The sequence below is a fragment of the Rana temporaria genome, chromosome 5 (assembly GCF_905171775.1).
Source record: "Rana temporaria chromosome 5, aRanTem1.1, whole genome shotgun sequence".
NCBI lineage: Eukaryota > Metazoa > Chordata > Amphibia > Anura > Ranidae > Rana > Rana temporaria.
In genome coordinates, this window is record NC_053493.1 from 413410041 (window position 1) to 413425066 (window position 15026).

The 15026-nt window shown below is 51.4% G+C and overlaps 1 protein-coding gene across 4 annotated transcripts in view; it reads left to right on the plus strand.

Annotated features, from left to right (window-relative positions):
• GPT (glutamic--pyruvic transaminase) overlaps positions 1 to 15026 on the plus strand; it is a 124700-nt gene that overhangs the window by 54189 nt on the left and 55485 nt on the right. For 3 of the 4 annotated variants that reach the window (XM_040355091.1, XM_040355088.1, XM_040355089.1), the window contains one exon: positions 4729 to 4912. In XM_040355091.1, coding sequence (XP_040211025.1) covers positions 4729 to 4912 — 184 coding nt within the window. Of the gene's footprint in view, positions 1 to 4208; positions 4307 to 4728; positions 4913 to 15026 lie in introns of those variants that run through there. The other variant, XM_040355090.1, reaches the window with a different exon arrangement.

Consider the following 15026-nt stretch of genomic DNA (forward strand, 5'->3'; position numbering starts at 1 on the left):
AGCCCCCCTCTTCTTCTACAAGTGTGCAAAGTTTGTTGTCTGGGGGACCTACAGCTGGGGAGCACCAATTTTTCAAACCGGGCACCCCTTCCATAGACTCCCATGTTAAACGGTAATTCCTCTGGTGAATTTGGGGACCGGTACCGGCTGGTCATATGTCCTCTGGACCCGGAACTTGGCACACATGTATCCCCATTTCTCTTCTACAAGTGTGCAAAGTTTGTTGTCTGGGGGATCTACGGCTGGGGAGCACCGATTTTTCAAACCCGGACACCCCTTCCATAGACTCCCATGTTAAACGTCAGTCTAGGCATGGGCACGCTGAGGCACGGGCACGCTGAGGCATGGACGCGCTGAGGCATGCAGATGGACACCCTAGGCTTATACTCAAGTCAATAAGTTTTCCCATTTTTTTTTTTGTGGTAAAATTAGGTGCCTAGGCTTATACTAGAGAATATACGGTACTACAAGTCGAAGAAGATCGGCGGGAAAGCAGCATTTAAGGACCGCCTCCTGCACATATACGTCGGCAGAATGGCACGGCTGGGCACAAGCACGTACAGGTGCGTCCTCTTTAAGTGCCCGGCCGTGGGTCGCGGGCGCGCGCCCGCGACCCGGTCCGAAGCTCCGTGCCCGCGGGACACGCGGACCCGTTTGCTGCTGGAGTCCCGCGATCGGTCCCCGGAGCTGAAGAACGGGGAGAGGTGTGTGTAAACACAGCTTCCCCGTTCTTCACTGTGGCGCTGTCATTGATCAGGTGTTCCCCGATATAGGGAAAGGCGATCAATGACGTCACACCTACAGCCACACCCCCCTACAGTTAGAAACACAGATGAGGTCATACATAATCCCTTCAGCGCCCCCTTGTGGTTAAAGCGGGAGTTCACCCATTTAAAAAAAAAAAAAAAATCTCCCCTTAGCTTCCTGCTCGTTCGGTCTAGGGGAATCGGCTATTTATATTAAAATAGGTGCAGTACTTACCCGTTTTCGAGCTGCATCTTCTTCCGTCGCTTCCGGGTATGGGTCTTCGGGAGCCGGCGTTCCTTCTTGAGTGACAGCCTTCCGAGAGGCTTCCGACGGTCGCATCCATCGCGTCACTCGTAGCCGAAAGAAGCCGAACGTCGGTGCGGCTCTATACTGCGCCTGCGCACCGACGTTCGGCTTCTTTCGGAAAATCGTGACGCGATGGATGCGACCGTCGGAAGCCTCTCGGAAACCTGTCAATCAAGAAGGACCGCCCATTCCCGAAGCCCATACCCGGAAGCGACGGAGAGGATGCGTCTCGTAAACGGGTAAGTACTGCACATATTTTTAAATAAATTGCCGATTCCCCTAGTAATAACGAGCAGGAAGCGAAGGGGGAAAAGTGCCCTCTAAGGGTGAACCCCCGCTTTAACTCCCAAACTTCAATTGTCATTTTCACAGTAAACAATGGGCTAGATTCAGGTAGCCCTGCGTAATATTGTGCGGGCGTAACGTATCTCCGATTATTCAGCAGGTACCTGCACCCCCCCCCCCCCCTGAATGGTGCCAAATGTGACACCGGAGGGGGGGAGGGTTCTGAAAAGCGGAGGTTCATTTTTTGGGTGGACCTCCGCTTTAACCACTTGCCAACCAGGCCAATTTTGACATTTCTCTCCTATATGTAAAAATCATATTTTTTTTGCTAGAAAATGACATAGAATTAGGGCTGCAACTCATGCCCCGTACACGCGATCGCATTTTCCATCGAAAAAAAAACCTTGGCCCGGATTTACGCAGATCGGCGTATTTTTATGTGGGCGTAACGTAGCTCAGATACGTTACGCCGCCGTAAATTAGGGCGCAAGTTCCGTATTCAGAAAGAACTTGCGCCCTAAGTTACGGCGGCGTAACGTATGTGCTCCGGCGTAAGCCCGCCTTATTCAAATTTGGATGATGTGGGCGTGTTTTATTCAAATTTAGTGTGACCCCACGTATTTGACGTTTTTTACGAACGGCGCATGCTTTAGACGTGAACGTAACTTACGTTCAGCCCTATTCGCGAACGACTTGCGCAAACGATGTAAAAATTTCTAAATTTGACACGGGAACGATGTCCATACTTAATACATAATAGCAGGAGCAACCTTACGCCGAAAAAAAGCTTAACGTAAACGACGTAACAGAATAGCGCCGGGCGTACGTACGTTTGTGAATCGGCGTATCTACCTAATTAGCATATTCCTTGCGGAAATCGACGGAAGCGCCACCTAGCGGCCAGCGTAAATATGCAGCCTAAGATACGACGGCGTAAGACACTTACGCCAGTCGGATCTTAGGGAAATCAATGCGTAACTGATTCTATGAATCGGGCGCATAGATAACGCCATCGTATCTCCTACCTGAATCCGGCCCAATGCATTTTTTGCTGTGAAAATGACAATGGGGTGGATTCAAGAAGCAATTGCGCCTGTGTAACCATAGGTTACACAGCGCAATTGCTTACTTGCCCCGGCGTAACGAGTGCTCCTGATTCAGGAACCTCGTTACGCCGACTGCAGCCTAAGATCTGCGCGGCATAAGGCTCTTATGCCCGCATATCTTAGGCTGCATTCTTGCGATGGCCGCTAGGTGGCGTTCCAGTTGTGCTCAGCGTATAGTATGCAAATTGCATACTAACACCGATTCACAACGTTGCGCGAGCAATTTACGTCGTTTCCGTACGGCGGTTTTTGCGTAAGGCTGCCCCTGCTATTAGCAGGGGCAGCCAATGTTACGTATACCTGTCGTTCCCGCGTCGCGAAATTTGAATTTTACGTAGTTTGCGTAAGTGATTCGTGAATGGCGCTGGACACCATTCACGTTCACGTTGAAGCAAATGACGTCCTTGCGACGTCATTTGCCGCAATGCACGTCGGGAAAGTTTCCCGACGGAGCATGCGCTCTACGGTCGGCGCGGGAACGCGCCTAATTTAAATGATTCCCGCCCCCTACGGGATCATTTAAATTGCGCGCGCTTGCGCCGGGCATTTTGCCGGCGCGCCCGCGCAATTTACGGAGCTTCTGCTCCGTGAATCGAGGGCAGCGCAAAAAAATTGCGGGGGCGCAGGGCAAAATCGTTGCCCTGCGCCTCCGTAATAAATGCGCAAATCTACTTGAATCCGGCCCATTGGTCCCAAAAATGTGTCAAAATTGTCCGAAGTGTCCGCCATAATGTCGCAGTCACAAAAAAAATCGCTGATCGCCGCCATTAGTAGTAAAAAAAAATAATAAAAATGCAATAAAACTATGCCCTATTTTGTAAACGCTATCAATTTTGCGCAAACCAACTGATAAACGTTTTTTTTTTTTTTACCAAAAATAGGTAGAAGAATACGTATCGACCTAAACTGAGGAAAACTTTTTTTTTTTTTTATATATGTTTTTGGGGATATTTATTATAGCAAAAAGGAAAAAATATTGCATTTTTTTTTCAAAATTGTCGCTTTATTTTTGTTTATAGCGCGAAAAATAAAAACCGCAGAGGTGATCAAATACCACCAAAAGAAAGCTCTGTTTGTGGGGAAAAAAGGACGCCAATTTTGTTTGGGAGCCACGTCGCACGACCGCGCAATTGTCAGTTAACCTCTTTGTCACCGCGCCATAGACAAAAGACGTCTACAGCGCGGTCGAGTTGTTCTGGGAGGACGTCATCCCAGAATCCTCCTCTCGCTCAGAATTTTCAGTGTTTTTTCTTTTATAGCGCAAAAAATAAAAAACCCAGAGGTGATCAAATACCACCAAAAGAAAGCTCTATTTGTGGGAAAAAAAGGACAAAAATTTCAGATGGGCACAATGTTGTATGACTGAGTAATTGTCATTCAAATTGTGAGAGCACCGAAAGCTGAAAATTGGTCTGGTTAGGAAGGGGGTTTAAATGCCCAGTGGTTAAAGCCACGCAGTGCCGAATCGCAAAAACTGTCCGGGTCCTTTTAGCTGCCTAAAGGTCCGGGTCTTAAGTGGTTAAAGGGTCATTGTATAGCCTTTTCCTTCTTAAGGGTAATTATGGTAGAGAAAGGGCCCCGGGGACTCAAGTGGTAGAACCAGTTCTCTGATAGGAGTTCCAGCTGTGAGTATTTCTTCCACATGTTCCCTCCTGTGTGTAGTGCAGCTTCAGGCAGTGCAGGTCCTTCAGCCTCTTCTGGTCTTCAGTCTCCTCCTAGAACAATCGGGTAGAATTTTGCCCCTGGAGGAAAGTGGGTTGTGTCATTGAGGTGCCTCGTGGCTGTCCCCTCCCCGTCCCCTCTATAGTCCCTGCAGGCGGCGGCTGAGCGCTCAGTGTCAGGTTGGCACCAGCGGCAACTGGGTGAGGAGCTCCTAATATTCTTGTCTTGTCCTCGGGCAGAAGCTCCTGGACTGGTTTAGCCGGAGTTTTGTTGTAGAAGTTTTACATTAAACCCTTTTTTTTTTTTTGCATGCTGTGAGCTGTCTGTGCACGCTGATCTCCCCTCCTTTCCCTCCTCCTCCTCCTCCTTGGCTTCCTTCTTCTTCTTCTTTTTTTTACAGTCACAATGTTGTCGTGTCAACTCTTCTCCGCACCGTCCCATCCGCTCAAAGTCCTTCTTTCTGCTTGATGGAACTTTCCCTTTCTGGAAACTTTTACTAGAGCTGCTGAATTTTTTTTGCCATGAGCGTTCTGAGAAGAATTGGGGGGGCCCGAGGAGCCCGCGCCCTGGCTCCCCGCATCACCACCTCTCTGAGATGCCCTCTTCTTCTTCCCTCTTCCAGGTCCGCCTCGGGAACGCAGCTGGCAGAAAGGGACGGCAGGCTCGGGGGCAAGATGACGGAGAACGGCGTGCACAGTCGGATCCTGACTTTGGAGTCCATGAACCCCTGGGTCAAGAAGGTGGAGTACGCCGTCAGGGGCCCCATCGTCGCCCGAGCTGTGGAGCTGGAGAAAGAGCTGCTGCAGGTAATGCCTGGGGGGGGTTTACATTGGGCAAACAAAGGGCGCTTGTACTCTTTTATGCATAAGCAAACACACACGTGAGAGAGAGAATGAAGGGTTAATACACAGGCGATAGTAGACGGCTTGCGCGTCATTGCCAACCGCAAATCCTGGTGACATATAGTGACAGTACAAGGTGTGGAGGGGAACAATATTGACACACAGATATCAGGAGGTGTAAAAAAAAGTAAGCAATAGAAAACTACAAGAAGTCTTCAGTAGAAAGGACTCTGATCTTTATCAGGACAGGAAAGGGGTTTTTACTGTAAAGGCAGTAATGGTGTGACATGCCCTGCCGTATGAGGTCATAATATTACAATTAAACTACATTGTAGTACATCTCAATGATTCTGCTACAAGTATCGGCATCCACAGTACTGAAGGACAGTAGAGGAATGTCTATGGAGACTATGAATGTAGATGCCTTTTTGCATACCTCCCAACTGTCTCAGGTATCGAGGGAGCTGTCTCTGATATCGAGGGAGCTGTCTCTGATATCGAGGGAGCTGTCTCTGATATCGAGGGAGCTGTCTCTGATATCGAGGGAGCTGTCTCTGATATCGAGGGAGCTGTCTCTGATATCGAGGGGCTGTCTCGGATATCGAGGGAGCTGTGTCGGGTATCGAGGGAGCTGTCTCTGATATCGAGGGAGCTGTCTCTGATATCGAGGGAGCTGTCTCTGATATCGAGGGAGCTGTCTCTGATATCGAGGGAGCTGTCTCTGATATCGAGGGAGCTGTCTCGGATATCGAGGGAGCTGTCTCTGATATCGAGGGAGCTGTCTCTGATATCGAGGGAGCTGTGTCGGGTATCGAGGGGCTGTCTCGGATATCGAGGGGCTGTCTCGGATATCGAGGGAGCTGTGTCGGGTATCGAGGGGCTGTCTCGGATATCGAGGGAGCTGTGTCGGGTATCGAGGGGCTGTCTCGGATATCGAGGGAGCTGTCTCGGATATCGAGGGAGCTGTCTCGGATATCGAGGGAGCTGTCTCTGATATCGAGGGAGCTGTCTCTGATATCGAGGGGCTGTGTCGGGTATCGAGGGGCTGTCTCGGATATCGAGGGAGCTGTGTCGGGTATCGAGGGGCTGTGTCGGGTATCGAGGGAGCTGTCTCTGATATCGAGGGAGCTGTCTCTGATATCGAGGGGCTGTGTCGGGTATCGAGGGGCTGTGTCGGATATCGAGGGAGCTGTCTCTGATATCGAGGGGCTGTGTCGGGTATCGAGGGAGCTGTCTCTGATATCGAGGGAGCTGTCTCTGATATCGAGGGAGCTGTCTCTGGTATCGAGGGAGCTGTCTCTGATATCGAGGGAGCTGTCTCTGATATCGAGGGAGCTGTCTCTGATATCGAGGGAGCTGTCTCTGATATCGAGGGAGCTGTCTCTGATATCGAGGGGCTGTCTCGGATATCGAGGGAGCTGTCTCGGATATCGAGGGAGCTGTCTCGGATATCGAGGGAGCTGTCTCGGATATCGAGGGAGCTGTCTCGGATATCGAGGGAGCTGTCTCTGATATCGAGGGAGCTGTCTCTGGTATCGAGGGAGCTGTCTCTGGTATCGAGGGAGCTGTCTCTGGTATCGAGGGAGCTGTCTCTGGTATCGAGGGAGCTGTCTCTGGTATCGAGGGAGCTGTCTCTGATATCGAGGGAGCTGTCTCGGATATCGAGGGGCTGTCTCGGATATCGAGGGAGCTGTGTCGGGTATCGAGGGGCTGTCTCGGATATCGAGGGAGCTGTGTCGGGTATCGAGGGGCTGTCTCGGATATCGAGGGAGCTGTCTCGGATATCGAGGGAGCTGTCTCGGATATCGAGGGAGCTGTCTCTGATATCGAGGGAGCTGTCTCTGATATCGAGGGGCTGTGTCGGGTATCGAGGGGCTGTCTCGGATATCGAGGGAGCTGTGTCGGGTATCGAGGGGCTGTGTCGGGTATCGAGGGAGCTGTCTCTGATATCGAGGGAGCTGTCTCTGATATCGAGGGGCTGTGTCGGGTATCGAGGGGCTGTGTCGGATATCGAGGGAGCTGTCTCTGATATCGAGGGGCTGTGTCGGGTATCGAGGGAGCTGTCTCTGATATCGAGGGAGCTGTCTCTGATATCGAGGGAGCTGTCTCTGGTATCGAGGGAGCTGTCTCTGATATCGAGGGAGCTGTCTCTGATATCGAGGGAGCTGTCTCTGATATCGAGGGAGCTGTCTCTGATATCGAGGGAGCTGTCTCTGATATCGAGGGGCTGTCTCGGATATCGAGGGAGCTGTCTCGGATATCGAGGGAGCTGTCTCGGATATCGAGGGAGCTGTCTCGGATATCGAGGGAGCTGTCTCTGATATCGAGGGAGCTGTCTCTGGTATCGAGGGAGCTGTCTCTGGTATCGAGGGAGCTGTCTCTGGTATCGAGGGAGCTGTCTCTGGTATCGAGGGAGCTGTCTCTGGTATCGAGGGAGCTGTCTCTGATATCGAGGGAGCTGTCTCTGATATCGAGGGAGCTGTCTCTGATATCGAGGGAGCTGTCTCTGATATCGAGGGAGCTGTGTCGGATATCGAGGGAGCTGTGTCGGATATCGAGGGAGCTGTCTCTGATATCGAGGGAGCTGTGTCGGGTATCGAGGGAGCTGTGTCGGGTATCGAGGGGCTGTCTCTGGTATCGAGGGAGCTGTCTCTGATATCGAGGGAGCTGTCTCTGATATCGAGGGAGCTGTCTCTGGTATCGAGGGAGCTGTCTCTGATATCGAGGGGCTGTGTCGGATATCGAGGGGCTGTGTCGGATATCGAGGGGCTGTCTCTGATATCGAGGGAGCTGTCTCTGATATCGAGGGAGCTGTCTCTGGTATCGAGGGAGCTGTCTCTGATATCGAGGGGCTGTGTCGGATATCGAGGGAGCTGTCTCTGGTATCGAGGGAGCTGTCTCTGATATCGGGGGAGCTATCTCTGATATCGGGGGAGCTATCTCTGATATCGAGGGGCTGTCTCGGGTATCGAGGGGCTGTCTCGGGTATCGAGGGGCTGTCTCTGATATCGAGGGAGGTATCTCTGATATCGAGGGGCTGTTTCGGGTATCGAGGGGCTGTCTCGGGTATCGAGGGGCTGTCTCGGATATTGAGGGAGCTGTCTCTGGTATCGAGGGAGCTGTCTCTGGTATCGAGGGAGCTGTCTCTGGTATCGAGGGAGCTGTCTCTGGTATCGAGGGAGCTGTCTCTGGTATCGAGGGAGCTGTCTCTCTTCTCTTTTATACTTTGTTAAAAAAAATGCTTTGATATACAAGTGCTTTGGATTACAAGCATGTTTCTGGAATGAATTATACTCGCAATCCAAGGTTTTACTGTATATAAAATATATAAAATGCACTTATCTGTCAAAAAGTGTTTCCCAGAGCTAAACCTTTCCTTTGATTTCTACATTGCTGCATTTGTAAATTCCAAAAGCCAATATATAGGAATAGTAGAGGTGAGTTTAACCAATCTTGTTTTTTTTTTTTGTAGAATTCTCCTTTAAAGGGGCGTGGCAATGGGCGTGTCCTATGCCTGCATAGTTTTGCTGATAGGTGTCCCTCATTTCCATCTTAAAAAGTTGGGAGGTATGCCTTTTGTGTTTTTTTTTTTTTTGCCCCGGGTGGGAGTAGGGAGGATATTTTACCCCACTCATGGCAGATCATGCTGGACTTTGGTGCACAGATGTCCTTTTTCTTACATCATTAATCACAGCTTATGAGATCTGTTGCCAGAAACCCGATTCACACTTTTTTAGGTGGAGATTTACTAAAACTGGAGAGTGCAAAATCTGGAGAAGCTGTGCATGGGAGCCAATCCGCTTGTTAGACTGGCCATACACCTATAGATTATTTGTAGATTTCCTATATAATGTTTCCCCTGTATAACCACGTCCACTGTGCCCTATATAATCTTTCCCCTATACAACCACATCCATTGTGCCCTATACAACCACGTCCACTGTGCCCTATATAATGTTTCCCCTATATAACCACTGTGCCCTATACAACCACGTCCACTGTTCCCTATATAATGCCCCATAATGACAATGCATGCTGTGCCCCATAATGACAATGCACGCTGTGCCCCATAATGACAATGCACGCTGTGCCCCATAATGACAATGCACGCTGTGCCCCATAATGACAATGCACGCCGTGCCCCATAATGACAATGTACGCCGTGCCCCATATAACAATGGCATGCTGTGCCGTATGGAATAGTGGCGCTGTGCCGTATAGAATAATGGCGCTGTTCCGTATTTAGAATAATGGCGCTGTTCCGTATTTAGAATAATGGCGCTGTGCCGTATATAGAATAATGGCGCTGTGCTGTATATAGAATAATGGCGCTGTGCTGTATATAGAATAATGGCGCTGTGCTGTATATAGAATAATGGCGCTGTGCCGTATATAGAAGAATTATTCCGTATATAGAATAATGGCGCTGTGCCGTATAGAATAATGGCGCTGTGCCGTGTATAGAATAATGGCGCTGTGCCGTATATAGAAGAATTATTCCGTATATAGAATAATGGCGCTGTGCCGTATAGAATAATGGCGCTGTACCGAATAATGGCGCTGTGCCGTATATAGAATAATGGCGCTGTGCCGTGTATAGAATAATGGCGCTGTGCCGTATATAGAATAATATCACTGTGCCGTATAGAATAATGGCGCTGTGCCGTATAGAATAATGGCGCTGTGCCGTATAGAATAATGGCGCTGTGCCGTATAGAATAATGGCGCTGTGCCGTATAGAATAATGGCGCTGTGCCGTATAGAATAATGGCGCTGTGCCGTATATAGAATAATGGCGCTGTGCCGTATAGAATAATGGCGCTGTACATAACCACATACACTGATAGTAGATGGGCGCCGTGGTTCGCGGTGACAATACAGATAAGTGATATGTGTGTATTGTGTGCGTCCTGCGATGATGTCAGTAACCAGGATGGAGCGATGGCCTCCCACTATTCTTCAGCGACTCTCACACTAATTGCCATCTGGTCGCTGTGTATTTTGCGCTCGGTTCCGGCTGATAATGAACGGCAAATAATGGGAATTAGATGAACTGCGGTCTGCAGATGATTACTCTCTTCAATACTGGAATGGTCTGTGAAGAGGACCTGTCTGCGGGCTAATGTGCCGCGCCATTTCATGTAACATAATGCAGACCTGCTCTTCCTCTTGGTGTATTTGGTGTCCTGTATATCTGTAGTCCCTGTTGGTGGCTCTGGGGCCGCTCCAATGTTGGGATCTCTCTGCGTTCCCAGCTCCACCTGTGATCATTACAAGGGGCCGCACTCTACCTTCTGGATTTTCATTTACGGTTTCTTCAGAGTGAGGCTTCTATTGGTGCACCAGATGGATTGCAGGGACTGGGGGGCCATTGAGTGTAGGGACTGGGGGGGGGGGCGTTAAGGAGTGCAGGGACTGGGGGGGGCATTGAGGAGTGCAGGGACTGGGGGGGGGGGGGCATTGAGGAGTGCAGGGACTGGGGGGCCGTTGAGGAGTGCAGGGACTGGGTAGGGCCGTTGAGGAGTGCAGGGACTGGGGGGGCCGTTGAGTGCAGGGACTGGAGGGGGGGGGCGTTGAGGAGTGCAGGGACTGGGGGGGGCGTTGAGGAGTGCAGGGACTGGGGGGGGGGGGCGTTGAGGAGTGCAGGGACTGGGTAGGGCCGTTAAGGAGTGCAGGTACTGGGGGGGCGTTGAGGAGTGCAGGGACTGGGGGGCCGTTGAGGAGTGCAGGGACTGGGTAGGGGCGTTGAGTGCAGGGGCTGGGGGGGGGGGGCCGTTGAGGAGTGCAGGGACTGGGGGGGCGTTGAGGAGTGCAGGGACTGGGTAGGGCCGTTGAGGAGTGCAGGGGCTGGGGGGGGCCATTGAGGAGTGCAGGGACTGGGGGGCCGTTGAGGAGTGCAGGGACTGGGTAGGGCCGTTGAGGAGTGCAGGGGCTGGGGGGGGGGCCCGTTGAGGAGTGCAGGGACTGGGGGGGGCGTTGAGGAGTGCAGAGACTGGGGGGGGCGTTGAGGAGTGCAGAGACTGGGGGGCGGGGGCGTTGAGGAGTGCAGGGACTGGGGGGGGGCGTTGAGGAGTGCAGGGACTGGGGGGTGGCATTGAGTGCAGGGACCTGGGGGGGGGCGTTGAGGAGTGCAGGGACTGGGTAGGAACGTTGAGGAGTGCAGGGACTGGGGATGGCCATTGATTGCAGGGACTGGGGGGGACATTGAGTGCAGGGACTGGGTAGGGCCGTTGAGGAGTGCAGGGACTGGGTAGGGCCGTTGAGGAGTGCAGGGACTGGGTAGGGCTGTTGAGGAGTGCAGGGACTGGGTAGGGCCGTTGAGGAGTGCAGGGACTGGGTAGGGCCTTTGAGGAGTGCAGGGACTGGGTAGGGCCTTTGAGGAGTGCAGGGACTGGGGGGACCGTTGAGGAGTGCAGGGACTGGGTAGGACCGTTGAGGAGTGCAGGGACTGGGTAGGACCGTTGAGGAGTGCAGGGCCTGGGTAGGGCCGTTGAGGAGTGCAGGGACTGGGGGGGCCGTTGAGGAGTGCAGGGACTGGGGGGGCCGTTGAGGAGTGCAGTGACTGGGGGGGCCGTTGAGGAGTGCAGGGACTGGGTAGGGCCGTTGAGGAGTGCAGGGACTGGGTAGGGCCGTTGAGGAGTGCAGGGACTGGGGGGGGGGGGGGGCGTTGAGCAGTGCAGGTATTGGGGGAGCCGTTGAGGAGCGCAGGGACTGGGGTGCCGTTGAGGAGCGCAGGGACTGGGGTGCCGTTGAGGAGCGCAGGGACTGGGGTGCCGTTGAGGAGCGCAGGGACTGGGGTGCCGTTGAGGAGCGCAGGGACTGGGTGCCGTTAGAAGCCACAGGTCTCCATACAGAGAACCTGATATGGGGCCCCATACAGACAACGCTTCAGCTACGAATGAACACAGTGAGTGATCGGTACCAGTGATCACTCATTGTGTTCGCTCAGGAAATGAAGGGGCTGGTAAATTACATATTTACCTAACCCTTCCCCCACTCTCAATCTTGAAGGATCCTATTTTGTGCTTGCAGCTGCAGGCAGGACAAAGAGGAGAGAAGCCAGCAGTGCTGCAGAGGTAGGAGGGGCACATGGGGGGGGGGGGGCCTGGGCAACAGGGGAAAATGTATGGTGCACAGGGAGGGTGATTGGTGTGGCGGGGGGGGGGGGGGGGGGGGACAGTTACTACAACCAATGCTTTATGTTGCTCTCTCTCTCTGCAGCAGCTGAAAGCAAATGGGAGGGATAAGAGGAGAAGCCAGATTTATTATACAGATTTCAGCTGCTGCAGAGAGAGACATAAAGTAGATTGGTTCCAGTAAGCGCCCCCATGCCACACCAATCGCCCTCCCTGACCACATCCGATTCACCATGCTGCCATGGACCTCCTGCTTGTCCAGGGTCCTGTACAGGAGGACTGGTGGTGCCCCCCCCCCCCCCCTTATCTAAGGCCCTGAGTGCAGGGAATGAGACCAGATTAGGATTGTAGGACAGATGTGGGAGGCAATAATAATGTAACCAGCAGCCAGTCTCTGTATGGGGGAGCTCCGGATGATGGGGGAGGGGGGGTCTCGGAACACCTTTGATGTTCCAGATGTTTGTCACCATGTCTGGTGTGATGATCACATGACCACAATCTGCAGATTTCTTCTCTATGTTCAATCTCTGGGTGATGCCGACTCCGAATAGAGGGACCTGAGAGATGAAGTCATTTTGGTGTCGCGCTGTAACTTTTGGGGCTGCAGTGATCTGCCTATCATAGTAGGAGCCAAACTCTGTGTGATTTGCTCTGACACAATGAAACTTTTCTTTCTTTCTTTCTTTCTTTCTTTCTTTCTTTCTTTCTTTCTTTCTTTCTTTCTTTCTTTCTTTCTTCTCTTTCTTCTCTTTCTTTCTTCTCTTTCTTTCTTCTCTTTCTTCTCTTTCTTCTTTTTTCTTCTTTTTTCTTCTTTTTTCTTCTTCCTTCTTCTTTCTTCTTCCCTCCCTTCTTCCCTTTCTTATTCCCTTCCTTCTTCCCTTTCGTCTGCTTTCTTCTTCCCTTTCGTCTGCTTTCTTCTTCCCTTTTGTCTTGCTTCTTCTTTCTTCTTCCCTTCCTTCTTCCCTTTCCTCTTCCTTCTTCTTTCTTCTTCCCTTCCTTCTTCTTCCTTCTTCCTTCTCTTTCTTCTTTCCCTTATTCTTTCTTCTTTCCCTTCTTCTTTCTTCTTCCATTTCTTCTTCACTTTCATCTTCCTTCTTCTTTCTTCTTCCCTTCCTTCTTCTTTCTTCTTCCCTTCCTTCTTCTTTCTTCTTCCCTTCCTTCTTCTTTCTTCTTCCCTTCCTTTCTTCCTTCTTCTTTCTTCTTGAACCCCTTCTTCTTTCTTCTTCCCTTTCGTCTTTCTTCTTCCCTTTCGTCTTCCTTCTTCTTTCTTCTTCTTCCTTCTTCTTTCTTCTTCCCTTTCTTCCCTTCCTTCTTCTTTCTTCTTCCCTTCCTTCTTTTTTCTTCTACCCTTCCTTCTTTTTTCTTCTTCCCTTCCTTTCTTCCTTCTTCTTCCTTCTTCTTTCTTCTTCCCCTTCTTCTTTCTTCTTCCCTTTCGTCTTCCTTCTTCTTTCTTCTTCCTTCCTTCCTTCCTTCCTTCCTTCCTTCCTTCTTCTTCCTTCTTCTTCCCTTTCGTCTTCCTTCTTCTTTCTTCTTCCCTTCCTTCTTCCTTCTTCTTTCTTCTTCCCTTCCTTCTTCTTTCTTCTTCCCTTTCGTCTTCCGTCTTCTTTCTTCTTCCCTTTCGTCTTCCTCCTTCTTTCTTCTTCCCTTCCTTCTTCTTCCCTTTCTTCTTCCCTTCCTTCTTCTTCCCTTCCTTCTTCCTTCTTCTTCCCTTCCTTCTTCTTCCTTCTTCTTTCTTCATCCCTTTCGTCTTCCTTCTTCTTTCTTCTTCCTTCTTCTTTCTTCTTCCCTTTCGTCTTCCTTCTTCTTTCTTCTTCCCTTTCGTCTTCCTTCTTCCTTCTTCTTCCCTTTCGTCTTCCTTCTTCTTTCTTCTTCCCTTTCGTCTTCCTTCTTCTTTCTTCTTCCCTTCCTTCTTCTTTCTTCTTCTTTCGTCTTCCCTTCCTTTTTTGCTTTCTTGTCCCTTCTCTTTTCTTCCAACAGTGGCCCCCAACCCGGGCATTGGTGTCCACAGGCACTATAGGAAACGATGGACTTTGTTCCCAAGCAGTTCTGATACACAATGTACATAATGCGCTACAATCACCTTGAACTTGTTATTTTGTTGCAAATGTTTTATCTTCTTTGTTAAATGCCCATAAAGAGCCTTCTATTCCTCCCAGTGCCCGGGTGTATAATGCCCCATTGTTCCCAGTGCTCTGTGAGCTCCGCTCTCATGGCAGGAAATGTGTGAGACCTCCGGAATAGCCGATCCTTGCCGATCCTCGCCGATCCTCACTATCGGCAGCTTCTCCATTTCCCCTGTTTGGTGCTGGAGATCCTTGTTTGCCCACATACGCATGACACCATGCTTCAGAATTCCGGGACTGGGACCCAGGTTAGGATTGCGGGGACTGGGACCCGGAATGAGACTGCAGGGACTGGGACCCAGAATGAGATTGCAGGGACTGGGACCCGGAATGAGACTGCAGGGACTGGGACCCAGGTTAGGATTGCGGGGACTGGGACCCAGAATGAGTTCGCAGGGACTGGGACCCAGAATGAGATTGCAGGGACTGGGACCCAGAATGAGATTGCAGGGACTGGGACCCGGAATGAGACTGCAGGGACTGGGACCCAGGTTAGGATTGCGGGGACTGGGACCCAGAATGAGTTCGCAGGGACTGGGACCCAGAATGAGATTGCAGGGACTGGGACCCAGAATGAGATTGCAGGGACTGGGACCCGGAATGAGACTGCAGGGACTGGGACCCGGAATGAGACTGCAGGGACTGGGACCCGGAATGAGATTGCAGGGACTGGGACCCGGAATGAGACTGCAGGGACTGTGACCCGGAATGAGACTGCAGGGACTGTGACCCGGAATGAGACTGCAGGGACTGTGACCCGGAATGAGACTGCAGGGACTGTGACCCGCAATGAGACTGCAGGGACTGTGACCCGGAATG